The following is a 15,330-nucleotide window of genomic DNA, read 5'->3' as shown; positions in this document are numbered from 1 at the left end:
TGGTTGGGAGATTTTTGATGACTGTTTCTAAAATAGAAGCTTTTCAAATTATATTGCTGCCTATCAATACTAGGAAGGCTCCTGCCCACTTTACACAGTACTGCTAGCACCAGCAGCAAACACAGAATTCCTAACAAAAAAGCAACCAGAACTCCCAGGAGAGCTTTACAGTCTTCATACTGTCAATGCATTCTGCCTCAGTTGAACCTATCCTCCACTAGTCTGTTAACTAGCATACCACTCTGGGAACAAGCCTCGTTCTCTCAGCTGCTATTGGTAAATAAATGCATACGAAGTGATTTTGCTAGGTGACATGGTATAGTTACGTATCTTTCCTGGCCTCAGTGTATGCATCTGTAATCAGGTTCAACTACACACTGAAGTTCTCTTCTCCTTTGAGTATCTTCAAACCCAGGAGCCACTAGCAAACCTAAGCTAATACTTCAAAGAGGTGACAAAGAGGGCTGGACAAGGAAACCTGAAGTCAATAGGTATCCTACCACTTAAGACCTTATTAAACTTCATTCCTTTACCTCCTATACAGAACCTCACTTATAATTGAAAGTCCTATGCAGGGTCTGGAGAGATCATCAGCAGTTAAGAGCACTGGCTGCTCTCCCAAAGGACACAGGTTCAATTCCCAGAACCCATATGTCATCTTAAAACTATCTCTAACTCCAATTCCAGGGTATCTGACACCCTCTCTCACACACATAGACAGATACGCAGGCAAAACACCAATGCACATAAAAATAAATTAAAAATAATATGATTTAAGTACCAAAAAAAGCAGCCCACTGCAAAGCTCAATGACTCACATCTAATTCCTTTCGAAGGGAGAAGAGGAGCTTTAGATGTAGGCTCTGCTATCATGGCTGCCCAGGCTGTCTGGCATAAGTGTGTTGGTGGGGACAGAGGAATTAGGACACCTGATTATTGCAGAGTATTACGCAGATCCTTTCCAGAAGTCCACCGGCAGACACAGGAGAAGCACATTAAGAAAGCAGCACTGCTGAGACGTCTCTAGAGGGGGAAATGACTGCTGGGTTACGACGAGATTTCAATTTCTACCTACACTGTTGTATTAGCATTGGAAAAATTTCAAAGAATTTTATATAATATATTCAAAATAGTAACTCAAACTTTAGTAAACAGATGCATGCTCCAACCTTGGGAAAGCCTGCTAGCACCTCTAGTGCAGTCATGAGTGCTTCTCAAAATTACAGCCGTCTTTCAATCACATCCGTCACAAAGATATCAGGGTTGAGCTTGGAACACAACCTGTGTTATTATAAAAGGACACTGGATTCGAAGTGAGGTAAAGTTCTGGCTTAGTTGTTCAACTTCAGCAAATTAAAAAAACAACAATGGCTGGATATAATAGATCGTAACTTTAACCCTAGAACATGGGAGCAGAGGCAGGTGATCTCTGAGTTCAAGGCCAACCTAGTCTACAGAGCTAGTTCTAGGATGTCTAGGGCTACACAGAACCCTGTCTCGAAAAACCAATCAGTCAACCAATCAACCAACCAACCAACCAACCAACCAACCAACCAACCAACCAACCAACCAACCATCCCGTCACTGGCCCTCAGTTTTCCTCAACTGTACAATGGGATAACACAGCCCACTTGCAGGTTGCTGTGAGAGTTAGTGAAGTGCATCACAGCAGTTTAGCAAATTCTCAAAGTGTTAGTGTTATCACCTGTAAATCATCATCATACAACAAGGTACAACAATGGTTGCTCCCTTGTTCAGGCACTGGTAAGATAAATCACAAAAACACAAAAGACAAGACACTGGAAAAGCCATGTCCAAGTTTACTAATTCTTGGTTATATAATTCACCTATCACTTTTTCCCTATAAAATCAAAGCCTGCAACAAAGTAGAAATAAATATTTGGGCTGGGGTGTAGCTTAAATGGCAAAGTATTTGTTTAACATGTGCAAGACCAAAGAGGAGGGGAAAAGAAAACCAGAACTAGTAGACAGGCTGCTGCAGGCAGCTCATTAACAGTGTAGCATGGATGAAGTCGGGAAAGGAGAAAAACAAACTATACATACATATGTAAAGGAGACAAGCTAAACAGACAAACAGCTAGCAACATTTTCTGTAGACATGGAATCAGAGCACTCCTGGTTGGATAGCTAAGTTATTTTGTCAAAGTGTACTAGAGGAATTCTCCAAAAATACTTAAAATGTGAGAAGTTTTGGTATCCAAAATATTTTTTCATTCAAGAGAAGAGTGTCACTCTGTGAAACTGTTCAAAGACCAACAATATTAGACAAATGCATTTGCTGCATGAGGACAAACAATGGAGACCCTCCCTTAAAACTATTCTTTCTAGGGAATTGTCAGTATTAAAAAATGTGGCTTTTCAAACAAAGTCTTCAAGATTTTGTTGTAAGGAAGTATCATAGTGAGGCTGAGAGAGCAGTGACAAGTGCACATCCAGCAGGGTTTAGGTTTCTTCACTTTCTACTCCAGAGACCCCACAGTAAAATGAAGGAACAGAGCTGCTCACGTGCCAAAGGGGCTGAGACACAATCCTACGGCAGTGGTGAGGAGACGAAGCGCCAGTCTAGGGCTTACTCTAATAGATACAGGAAGGCAGACTTTTCCACATGTGTTCCCTCCTCTCCTTTTGTCATACTGGTCTACATCTAACTTGAAGAAAATAATTTCTATATGAATTTTAAACTCTAGAGGAATTTAATAACAGGAATGTTAATTTTATCTCTTAAATAATGGACAGAGGTCATCTGGAGGCTGGGGCTAGGGCTTAGTAGCAGCGGTCACCTGACATCATTGCAGCACTGTGGGGCCAGCACTGGCCTGCATGCATTTCATTTCAGTGTTGTAGCAGTCTTGTGCAAGGATTTTGCTACTCTTATGATACAGGCAGGACACTTTGACACAGATATCAATAAATCTACCTGTTTTTCACAGCTAGTAACAGAAATGGAATTAGAATTTGGGATTTAGTTTTAATATGGTAAAAAAGGACCAAGTATATTATTTAATCAATTCACTTGAACACTATCTTCCCAGTATAGTATATACAGAAAGCATTGATGATAGTAACATATTTAACTTTTTTCTTTCCTAAATGTACTCTTCTTTCACCCTCAAGTCTTTTTTTTCCAAAAAATTATTACATTATGTGTGTGTGTGTGCACGCGCGCGCGCGTGTGTGCATGTATGTCAGCGTGTGCATATGGAGGTCTGAGGACAACTTGTGGAAGTTGGTGTTCTCTTCCCATCAGATAGGTCCGGGGGATTATACTCAGGTCTTGGCAGCTGGTGCTTCTGTGTGCTGAGCCATTTTATAAGTACTCTCACGCACTTTTTGGTAGTCAGGTAAGCACTCTGCCACTATACTGTCTACCCACTTTTTAAAAAATTTGATTATGTTTCAAGACAAGGTCTCATGCGGCCCAGGCTGTCTTCACACTTCCTATGGATAACTGCTGTGGAATACCCCTTTTGTACCCTAAAGAGCTGACTGGCCAATAGCTAGGTAGGAAAAGGTTAGATGAGAGAGCTAGACTAAAGGACACTGGGGAAGAAGGGCAGAGGAATTAGGAGATGAACATGCAGTGCTGAAAAAAGGTACTGCTAGGGGGTAGAGCATGGATAAGAAATATGGGTAAATTTAAGTTGAAAGAGCTAGTTAGTTACAAACCTAAGCTATTGGCTGAACATTTATAATTAATAAATCTTTATGTGGTTATCTGGGAGCTGGGGGTCAGGATAGAAAAGTTAGCCTACACATGACTTTGATAAAAAAAGACTTATTTGTAAAAATCTGTAAAGGTTTTATTTATGTGTTAAGTGTGTGTCTGCTATATGCTTGTCTATGTAAGTCAATGGAAGACAACAGAGTGCATCATAAACACAGGAGCTGGAGATATGGGCAATTGTTAGTCACATGATGTATTGGAAATTGAACTTTGGTTCCCTGAAGACAGCAAATGCTTTTGACTGATGAGCTTTTGATCTTTTTGCTGGAATTACAGATGTATACTATCACCAATTTATCTAGCACATATTAGAAAGCACTTTACCAACTGAGCCATATCCCTTGGTTCTCAAAGTGTCAATGAGAACTGAAGAAAATTAACAAAGGTGGTAGACTTGATGGCTGCTTAGCATTTTCACCATTTGGAGCAAGCTTGTTGCTGCTGTCTTTAAGTGACAGACACAAGCAATTTATTTCAGACACTGAGGTACCTCATAAAAGTAAAGTTTTAAAGCATCACTTTTAGTTTTTAAGAGGTGAAAGGGAATTCATTCAAACCCCAATGTCTAGTAAAGTACTGGAGATTTCTTCTAGTTAGGGACGGGAACAAGGCCAGTGCTCAGGTGTTGCAAGGTTTTATGTGCAGAGACACCACTCTCCTAAGACTGTTTTTTGATCTGCATGAGGCTGCCAATCTCTGGCCCATAAGTTTGGATCTGAGTGATTACTGTGGGGAGGATATTATTTCTCTACCTGGAAGACAGGATACAGATTTGTAGACTGGATAAGAGTGGTCTAACAGAAACCTATGTGCAATGTGAAAAACCAAACTCAGCACAGGGTATGGGTGGTCATGGATAAAGCTCTGGGTTCCATCCCTATAGCAAGAATGAATGAACCACTCTAAACTTTGGTACAGATTCTGAATGAAGAGCACTGAGCTCTTTGAGCACTTTCTAACTACAATAGAATGACTTAATACTATGTCTACTATCATCCAAATGTCCCAGTTCTTTCTATATTGCTGACATAAGTATGTTTAAAGCCAAAACCCCACAAGGTTCACTACATTTTGGCTGGGCTATATCCTCATTACCACTAGCTATTTACAAAGTCCCCAGGATTAACATGTTCTGAATTCAGTGCAATGCAGTGAAGGCTTCAATGACTGTATCATGGCCTCAGATCATTGAAGAAATACCTCGGAAAGCCTGAGCTTCATGTTAAAGTCATCAACTGGAATAGAAGACCGAGAAGTGAAGAAATGCTCCATCTGTGTGTGATCTTAGGAGTCATTTAATGGCTGTGCTGACTGACATAGAACTCCTGTGGCTGTTACAGACAGATCTGAACACTTGGGACATTCTAGAGACAGACATCTTTTAAATTCACTTCTCCACATTCAAAGAGAAGGGAACAAATAATTTAGGCTTTAAATTTAACAGAACTTACCTATACCGCTCTTCCTGTAAGGTCTGCATTATTAAGGAGTAGTCCCTCTGATAATGTTCCTTGAGGGTCTCGAAGGATTCCTCCAGTCTGGCCTGGGTTTCCCGGATCTCCTGGATCTCATGCAGTAGTGTATCAAACCCTGAGCTCTGCATGTCTAGGGTGTTTGTTTTGGAGCTTGATGCTCCTACACCAATGCCCCCAGTGGTACTGTTGGCTCCTACTGAGCCTGAAGTGGCACTAGAACAATCTTCCTCACTACCATATTTTGGACTTGATTGAAAGTTCGAAATCACCCCTAAAGCCTTTCCCCCGTCATCCACTTGTCCTTCCTCTAATGAGTCCTTCAGATTAGGGATGTTGTCTGCACTGCCAAATTTGTTCCGAATCAGTGAGGCAATCTCTCTGGGCTTGGAGACCACAGCCCCTGCTGCTGAATGGGTAGCCTGGGAGAAGCTGGAAAATCCACCTTTGACGCTGTCCACCACACCTTCACTGAAGCCAGTCACCTTTGCACCCACATCCTTCAGACCTTGGTGCATGTCCCTGAAGACATCCTTGGGCTGCCGGGGGATCCCATTCTGTTCCACTTCACGGAGCTTGCGGTGGTAATGCTCAAGCTTCTTCTGCAGCTGGAGGATGGTCTGTGCAGATTTCTGGTTTTTCTTCTCAAATACCTGTTTGATGCGAGCAGCCTGCTGCTTGTCTGCACTGTTGGCAAGCTTCAAGTATTCAGCAACGTTGTCGTCTCGGGCTGTCTGCGCAATCTTGATCTGTTCTGTTAGCTTTAGGATCTTCTGCTGCAGGTGTGCAATGGCAGCTTTTGTGCGCTGAGGGTCTGGTATTCCATCCACTGACTCTGTGTGGATGCTGCCATCGGTGCTGGAGGCCACGGCACTGGACGTCTGGGCGAGGCTGCTTACTTCCAAACGCTCGATCTAACAGTTTAAAAGCAAGAGGTGAATATTAGAAGCAGTCAAGAATCAATATGCCAAAATGTGCTGAAAATCTGTTAATGCTCAACTCTCAGCACAGATGGCTGACCTATACAACCCCTGTCCTGTGCAAGCCCTGCTGCCTTCTTGGCTAGTCTTTATATAGTATTTCTTTAAATAACAAAACCCCCTTTATGGGTTGAAAGCATGAATTACTTCTCATTCTTATACATACATCTGTTCAGAAGCAAATCCATATAAGACAACATGTCAGCTTTTCAATGAAATCCTATGAAATTCATCTGAACCACACTCACAGATTGGTCCCTTGAAAATGCTAGCAAGAATAGAAAGATACTGAGATAAAAAGCATCCAATTGTTACCACAATGTTTATTAGTTTAAATCACACCCAGGATAATGAGATCATTCTCTATTCTTGGTACATTTTGCTACAGTGGGAAACAGGCAGAGGCTAGATTGGGGAGGTGCTGCTAAATGCTTCCTAATTAAGCTAACTGTGGTGTACCCAGGAAGATGGTATGATTAGACAGGGGCAGGTTAGATCTTTTTAAGCCCCAATTTTGTGTTTTATCCAATAAAAGGTTTGTCTTGGGTAAGGAACTACAATTAGAAAGCTCACACACTGTCGTTTCATATGGGTGAGTGTCACTAAAAGGAATGGAAGAAAGGACAACTGCTTAGACTTGAAAGCATGAACTCCTACATGTTAAAGCAGTTAGTTAGCTGAGGCTGGAGGAGGACAGTGTTCTTATACCCTAGGGGTATACTTCAGTGGTGAAGTACTTGCCTAGCACACAGGAGGCCCTGGGTGTGATGCCTATGACTGAGAAAACAAAACAGAACACCACCACCACCACCACAGTATTTTCTTTTCCTATTTCAATGACACTGTTGGGGTTAGGGATGCAGATCAATGGAAGAGCGCTGCTTCCCACCCCCAGCACAGCAAGAGACAAACCCTTGAAGGAGACTAGTACAGTGCCTTTTGCATTACTCCCTCCACATGTTGATTCACCTTTGAGGAGCAGTCGCTAGAGACTGCAGAAGGGACAGGCAGTCAAAGTCCCAGATGGACAAGGCCTCAAGAGCCTCAGTAATAGTTCTAAAAATCCTTGTTCTTAAGTGCTCCAAGATATTTAGTATCTTATAACTAAATTGCATAATACCATTCTGCTTATCTCCATTGTCCTTATTAAACTGCAGAATATATGGAACAGTGATATGAAGAATCTTCAAGCAAGCTTCTCTATGTTCAAGTTCATGAATCTGTGGGATCAAAACTAATCATGCTGGGAGTTAGGGACATGGCTTCGTGGGTAACGGCACATACTGGAGCCAAAGCTGACAACCCGAGTTCTAGTCCTGGAATCTACATGGTGGAAAGAGAGAACTGACCCATAAAGTTGCTCTGATCTCCACATGGGCTGTGGCATGTTTGTATATACTCCCCACCCCCACAAACAAATGAATCTAACAACAACAACAAAAGAAATGGATCAAACTGGTGAAAATATTGTTGGAGAAGGCTGAAAAGATGGTTCAACAGTTAGGGGCACTTGTTGTAGACCTGGGTTTAGTTCCTAGCATTTACATAGTGGCTTACAACCATTTGTCATTACAAGGGCATTGGACATGCATATGGCACAAATACACACAGGTAATACATAAAAAATAAAAATAAATCTAAAAATGTTTAAAAATACTATTAAAGACTAGAATCAAAGTTCAACCACTTAAAAAGAAGCCACAATAATTTTCAGTATATAAATGTTTATAAAGGATTGCACTTTGGTTAGAATTGTTTCTCTATAAAATAATTAAATAAAACATATTCTCTTTATTCTGATTCCTGTCCCAGCTGAGGCTAGTGTGTCTTCCCATAAAGAGTTCCCAGAGAGACATCAACATGCCTATAAGAGGACAGCTGACACTGGAAACTGGAACTTATTGGAATACCCAGTAATACCTCCCAATTGTGAAAGGTACCCATTTTAAAAGGGGAGAAACTCAGAAATGGAGCAAGAACCAAGGTCTAAAGGGGAAAGTCTGTGCTCTAACTAAGGGAACCTGACCCCAGGACATGACTATCAATCAGAAAATAGTTCCTTTGCTGCACATGAGGTTGGATATAACACACAGAACTGGGTCTGTAACTCATTCCAGACAACTCAGTTCCAAATGCGAAAAAGTTTACAAAGGTGATACTAAAATATTCCCTCCCAAGGGTAGGGGGTAGGAGAGGGCAGAAGATCTAATCCCTTATTGATGTGGGATTTCCCTCTGTATGCTGTGAATATGTTTTATTACCATTGGTTAATAAGGAAGCTGCTTTGGCCTAAGGAAGGGCAATAGCCAGGCAGGAAATCTGAACAGAGATATAGAGAAAGAGTAGGCATATTCAAAGAGACACCATGTAGCTACCAAAGGAGAAAGACGCTGGAACCTTACTGGTAGGCCACAATCTCGTGGTGATACATAGATTAACAGAAATGGGTTAATTTAAGATGTAAGAGTTACTTAATAAGAAGCCTGAGCTAATAGGCCGAACAGTGTTGTAATTAATATCATTTCTGTGTGATTATTTGGGTCTGGGCGGCCGGGAAGCCACGGCACAGTCTCTTTTTATACCCTGTCAATTACTGAAACACTAAGCTGCATCACCAGTCCAGGATTTCTCCTTTTCCTTATAGCATTTTAATAGTAGTAGCCCAAGCTGGCCTCAAACTTAAGACTACTCCTGATTCAACTTCCTGGGATTGGCTCAGAATTTCTTGAAAGGTGTAAACATGAAAGACCTAGGTGACTTATGTTGGTCCCTCGGGCACCCTGGGGAAGCAAAGACTGGGCATATCACTGTAAAGGAGAGGAACTCCAGTGCATAGCCAGGAGAGTGCTTTAAGGATGAAGTGTGTACTGAGTGTGAAAGTGCTGTGGCAGCACCTGGCACACTGTAGGCTGTTGGCACTGGCCATTACTGCAATAGTATGAGTCGTTCTTATTAAAGATCTCATCTTAATAGATTTTAGGTCATACATACTTGCTTCTAAGACATAAGCAAAGGCTACACAGAATCCAGAACAAAGGTAAAATTCAACTCAACAGAGAAGGACACACTTTGAAAGTTGGACTTGTAGCCTAGCCTGTGGTCAGATAACCTTCCAATCCTCACAGCAACCTCAAAAACCATTATTATCAATTTATAAACAATGACAGAAAAGCACCTCCCCCAGCCAGCTGTCAGCAGGTCTAAAGAGGCAGCAAATACCACCTGCTTGTTAGTGTTTCTCTGCTGCTCAGAGCAGTCACTGCAAATTGGCTCCTTTGCAGTGGGGCTGCGGGTCACACTGTTTTCTGTATTTATTTCTCTTTATTAAGAAAGCTAGACTGAAATTACTAGCTGGCACAAGTACCAAAAAAAAAAAAAAAAAAAAAAACCAATTCAAAAAAATGTGAAAAGATAGACGAGGGACAAACGGAAGTCATTTAGGCACAGTATTTGACAAAGCATTTAACTGCTTACAGTTTTCATTTGCAAATAAAGATCAGTTTTTTTTTTTTTTTTGGTTTTTTTCAAGACAGGGTTTCTCTGCAGCTTTAGAGCCTGTCCTGGAGCTAGCTCTTGTAGACCAGGCTGGTCGTTTTTTAAATGGATAAATGCATCAGTACAAGATGGGTAGACACGAGGGTCACAAGTTGTAAGCCTGCCTAGACTACAAAGCAAGACTTTGTAAAGACCCTAGGCAGGACAGCCAAGAGACAGATAGAGAAACACACAACACACAAGGGCATGAAATGGAGGGAGGGGAACACAAGAGCATATAGCAATATTGTAGAACAATATTGACATAAAGTATAATGGTTTGAATTAATTGTGACTTTTCCAAATTCACTTGCTATGTCTTTGGGCAGCCCACATGTACTCTTGGAGCCTAAGTTTTCTCACCTGTACAATGCGGTTACAGTATTTTTTTCTAAGAGTGTTTTGAAAGATATTGAACAGATTCAATGCAATGCCCATCAAAATCCCAGCAAAATTCTTCACAGACCTCAAAAGAACAGGAATCAACTTCATATGGAAAAGCAAAAAACCCAGGATAGCAAAAACAATCTTGTACAATAAAAGAACTTCTAGATGATTATTGTTTTGGACTAAGTTTCTAGACTAGACCCTAACAGGACCAGATTAAAAAATGTCACTTCTTTTTTCTCTTACCCTATTATACAGACCTGGATGTCCCGAAACTCACAGAGATCCACTTGCCTCTGCCTAACAAGTGCTGGGATTAAAGGTGTGCCACGGTGACTGGTAAATGTTATCATTTTTAGAGTAAAGGTGTTATCACCATACCAAGTCCAAGTTGTTTTCTGATCCTTCATCACAATTATATGACAGCAAATTCCCAAAATAGGCCAGTTTCTTCAATTAGTAAAGTTCCCAGTGCTTCACCCCTTTCATAAAAAGGTAACCTAGGGCTGGGGAAGTGGGACTATTTGCTGCATACAGGGCCTAAGAGCTCTTGATGCACAAGCATGAAAGGTTGAGTTTAGATTTTAGCACCCATGTAAAAAACTGGGCATGGTTGCATGAATTCCTTTAACCCCAGCATTGGTGGGGGCATAGACAGGGGGCATAGACAGTTTGTTGGATGACCCCAGGTTCTGTGAAAGATCCTGTCTCAAGGGAAGGAAGCAGAGAGTGAAAGGATACTCTGTTACTTCCTCTGGTCTCTACATGAGCCCACACCTACACACACATGTACACATATATCACTCACATACACATATACATACTCCAAAAGTAAAAAAAATAATCTCTAAGCATCCAATACTAACCAGTAGGTGTAATTCTTACTTGATAACTGTTTTGTTATATATAATTTTGCTATGTTAAAGTTAAAACTTCCTTTTTTTTTATTTAAACAGAAAGGGGGAGGTGATGTGGGAGTCCCCTCTGTGTTCTGTGATTACCATTAATGAATAAAGAAACTGCCTTGGCCTGTTGATAGGGCAGAACTTAGGTAGGCAGGGAAGAGGGAACTGAATGCTGGGAGAAGGAAGGAGGAGAAAGAGACACTATGGATCTGCTGCCGGAGATAGACGTGCTGGAACTCTGCTGGTAGGTCATGACCTTGTGGTGATATAAGGATTAATACAAATGGGTTAAATTAAGATGTAAGAGTTAGCCAATAAAAAGTTATAGCTAATGGGCCAAGCAGTGATTTAATTAATACAATTTCTGTGTGATTACTTCGGGCTAAGCTAGCAGGGCAGCTGGAAACCAACAAAAGCAGGCCCTTCTCCAACACTGTTCTGTATTCTTGTCCCTTGCAAGAAAAGTAACTTTGAGAAGACCAATTTAAGATGGGTATGGTGATACACATCTATAATCTCAGGGCCTGGGAGGCAGACAGGAGGACTGTTGCAAGTTCAAGGTTGGCCATGTAGTCAGTTCTGGACTAGCTAGGACTACATGGTAAGACCCTACCTCAACACATATGTGCCTGCCCCCAAATTAATATTTTTGTTTTGGCTTTAATTTTTTCCTGTTTTTAAAGATTAAAACAATATTTTAGTTTTTACTTATAAGTAAAAAGTACATATGTGTATGTATGTGTGAATGAAGGTAAAACAATATTTTAGTTTTCACTTATAAGTAAAAAATACATATGTGTATGTATGTGTGAATGAAGGTGCCTATGGAGTCCAGAAGAGAGTATCAGATTTTCTGGAGCTAGAGTTACAAGTGTTGCCTGATGTAGATGCTGGGAACCACATTCAGGTCCTCTGTAAAAATGCCAAGTGCTCTAAGTTTTTATTTTTAAATTACATTTAATTACTTATTCTTATTTATAGTCTGCCTCTCCATCTATCCGTGTCTTTCTCTGAGAATGTATATATGTATGTACCATGGGCATGTGTGGAGATCAGAAAACAGCTTGTGGGAGTTGGTTATTTTCTTTTATCATGTGGGTACTGGGGATTGAACTCAGGCTGCGAGGTTCGTGGCAAGTGCCTTTACCTGCTAAGTCATATTGCCAGTTCTTTTTAAGTCTTTAAAAGCTAGTCTCCTTTGCTTGACTTATTGAAATGTTTATTTTACAGAATGAAATGCTGCATGAGCCAAGAAAAGCCAACTGAGATGATTACCTTAAGTGCTGCAGCTCTGCCTACAACAGACTTAAGAAGGCAATGTCCTCCTACTACCTTACCTGGCCAGCAGATCTATCCCCCATCCCTGGTCTCAAATCACCATCTTCAGTACAAGTTCTGTCTGGCTTATAGAATATTAGCTCTTTGTGGAAATCCCATATTCTAACACTAAACAATACATATCACTTCTTCATGAAGTAAAAGAAGACAAAAGCAGATAGAAGTGGGGAAGTCTTTGCAATTCATCGGACACACACAGTTTTGTTAGGAGTGGGTTTCTTCCTGCTCTTTTCCAGGGCAAGCTTTTTCTTTTGAAATTGTTTTTATTTTATGTGCACTGGTGTTGGGCCATGGGAGTTAGGTCCCCTGGAACTGGAGTCACAGACAGCTGTGAGCTGCCATGTGGGTGTTGGGAATTGAACCCAGGTCCTCTTAACCATCTCTCCACTCCCTCTACCTCCTAGCCCCCAGCTAGCTTTCATAGGAAAGATTGTGCCACTGCCTGTTGGAGTTGATTCGTGGCACCTGTAGAGTAAGTTTCACAGTTCTGCCAACATTTTATGCTAGAGATAGAGATGGTTTTGTTTTTGAACCAGAACGTATGTGGCTTAATTTTCATATTCATGAGGTAATGGTAGTAGAGATTAAGGAAGAATTTTGACTTTTAGTATATTGCCTCCAAAATCAAATTTGCAGTTTTTTTTTTTTTTTTTTTTTTTAAGATAGGAACTCACTGTGTAGCTCAGGTTGGCATGGAACACATGGTAATCCTCCTGCTTCAGTCTCCTCAGTGCTGCAAATACAGATAGACATACGGGCTACCATGTCTGGTCAAATTTGCAAATTATAATCCCCAGAGACTCAAAATCTTGGCCTTGAGAGCCACAAAGGAATATGTCCCATAGTCAGTAAGCAGTAAACTCAAGAGGTTCTGGTTGGTCCTATATGCTTGTGTTTTTCTCCTTGTATACTATAGAGTTCCTGTCTTATGAGTCAGGATGCTTTGCTTTCAATTTCACAGCAGCTTCTTGAGGCTGGACTTGGTCAGTAACTCTCTCTCTCTCTCTCTTCATGACTATCAAAAACAAAGAAACCAGTAGTCTGCTAGCACTTGTGTAGAAGTTACGACTCATCACAATCACGTTTTTCACCTAACTACACTTTCTCATGGTAGTAATAGCATAAATACAACTGGCTGGGTTGCTCCCTCCCATGCAAACTCTGACCTTTTGTTTGCTGTATGAGCACTTCCCTCTGAAGTGCATAGGTGATTTCCATTTGTTGTCAGTCCATCATTATCTCTTATACTTTTCTCCCTTGTGTTGGGATTCAAAGGACAACTAGACAATTGTTCTTCCACTGAGCCATACATTCCGTCCTCCAACAATTCTTAGCATGCAGGCATGAATTTAATAATTTGCAAATTTGACCAGACATGGTAGCCCATATGTCCATCTGTGTTTGCAGCACTGAGGAGACTGAAGCAGGAGGATTACCTTGTGTTCCATGCCAACTTGAGCTACAAAGTGAGTTCCTATCTAATGGTGTAGGAGGGTTTTCTATCTATGTGTTACTTTCATTGGTTAAATAAAGAGACTGCCTTGGCCTTTTAATAGGGCAGAAAATTAGGTGGGCGGAGTAGACAGAACAGAATTCTGGGAGGAAGAAAGCAGAGTCAGAGAGCCACCCGCCATGAAGCTGCCAGGTCAGACATGCTGAATCTTTCCCAGTAAGCCACGGCCTCGTGGTGACATACAGATTATTAGAAATGGGTTGAATCAAGATGTGACAGTTAGCCAATAAGAGGCTAGAACTAATGGGCCAGGCAGTGATTTAATTAATACAGATTTCCATGTAATTATTTCGGGGGCTAAGCTAGCTGGGCGGCCAGGAGCCAGGCAGCCAGGAGCCAGGCTCCCTCCTCCTTACAACAATCTAAAAACAAAAACATACAATACAAAAAAACCCTGCAAATTTGATTTTAGAACAACATTCCCATGGGGCCGAATGGTCTACCTCTGTGTATCTTTGATATATGTAACTTTTTCTTTTCACTGTTGAGGAGGGTTCTTTCCCTTAAAGTCTGTTACTCATCTATCAAATAGACCTTCCTTCCATCTCTTCTTCCTTTCTGCCTTCCTTCTTCCCTTTTCTCTTTTTAATATAGAGGCCGGGCGGTGGTGGCGCACGCCTTTAATCCCAGCACTCGGGAGGCAGAGCCGGCGGATCTCTGTGAGTTCGAGACCAGCCTGGTCTACAAGAGCTAGCTCCAGGACAGGCTCTAAAGCTGCAGAGAAACCCTGTCTCGAAAAGAAAAAAAAAAAAACCAAAAAAAAAAAAATAGAGTCTCACTATGTACCCTTCAGTGGCCTAGAACTCATTTTGTAGACCATGCTGACTTCATACTTGAGGCAATCCTCCTGTCTCTACCTCTCAAATGGTAGAATTACAGGTGTGTACCACCATGCCTATCTCAAGTAAATTTTCTTTTAAAAATATTTTAAAATATTTATGTGCTTGAGCTTGGTGGTACACATCTTTAATCCCAGCACTCAGGAGGCAGAGACAGGCAGAGCTCTGTGAATTTGAGACCAGCCTGGTCTACAAATCAAATTCTAGGACAGCCAAGGCTATAAAGAAACCCTGTCTTGAAAAAAAATTATGTGTCTCTGTGTCTATATGCACACACGCATGCAGTGCTCATGGAGGTCAGCTTTAGTATGCCCTGGAGCTGGTGTTGCAGGTGATTGAGCCATTTGTGAATGCTGAGCAGCACAGTCTCTTAACCGCTGATCCTTCTCTCCAGTCCCATCAAATTTTCTTAAGCAGATAGCCTCTTAATATCCTTACCAGTCCAGAGGGATTATGGTTAAAAGCAACACTCCTATAAAGCCAACATAGTCTTATTTGCTTTTACAGTCACTGCTGGGATTGGACTTGCTCTGTAGACTGGCCTCTGTAAAGTTTTTCTTAAAAGAAGAATAAGTAGCAGGCAGCTATAGCTTCCTTAAGCCCTGAAAGTGGGCCAT

At 41.3% G+C, this 15,330-nt stretch overlaps 1 protein-coding gene across 4 annotated transcripts in view; it reads right to left on the bottom strand.

Moving 5' to 3' along the window:
* The window catches only part of Tmcc1 (transmembrane and coiled-coil domain family 1), a 125,173-nt gene that overhangs the window by 12,195 nt on the left and 97,648 nt on the right, over positions 1 to 15,330 (bottom strand). For all 4 annotated transcript variants that reach the window (XM_038318345.2, XM_038318348.2, XM_038318346.2 and 1 more), the window contains exon 2: positions 5,197 to 6,131. In XM_038318345.2, coding sequence (XP_038174273.1) covers positions 5,197 to 6,131 — 935 coding nt within the window. The remainder of the gene's footprint in view (positions 1 to 5,196; positions 6,132 to 15,330) is intronic.

Source organism: Arvicola amphibius, chromosome 2, assembly GCF_903992535.2.
Source record: "Arvicola amphibius chromosome 2, mArvAmp1.2, whole genome shotgun sequence".
NCBI classification, from domain to species: domain Eukaryota; kingdom Metazoa; phylum Chordata; class Mammalia; order Rodentia; family Cricetidae; genus Arvicola; species Arvicola amphibius.
The sequence above is the reverse complement of the archived record's forward strand: the minus strand, read 5'-3'. Positions and strand labels throughout refer to the sequence as shown.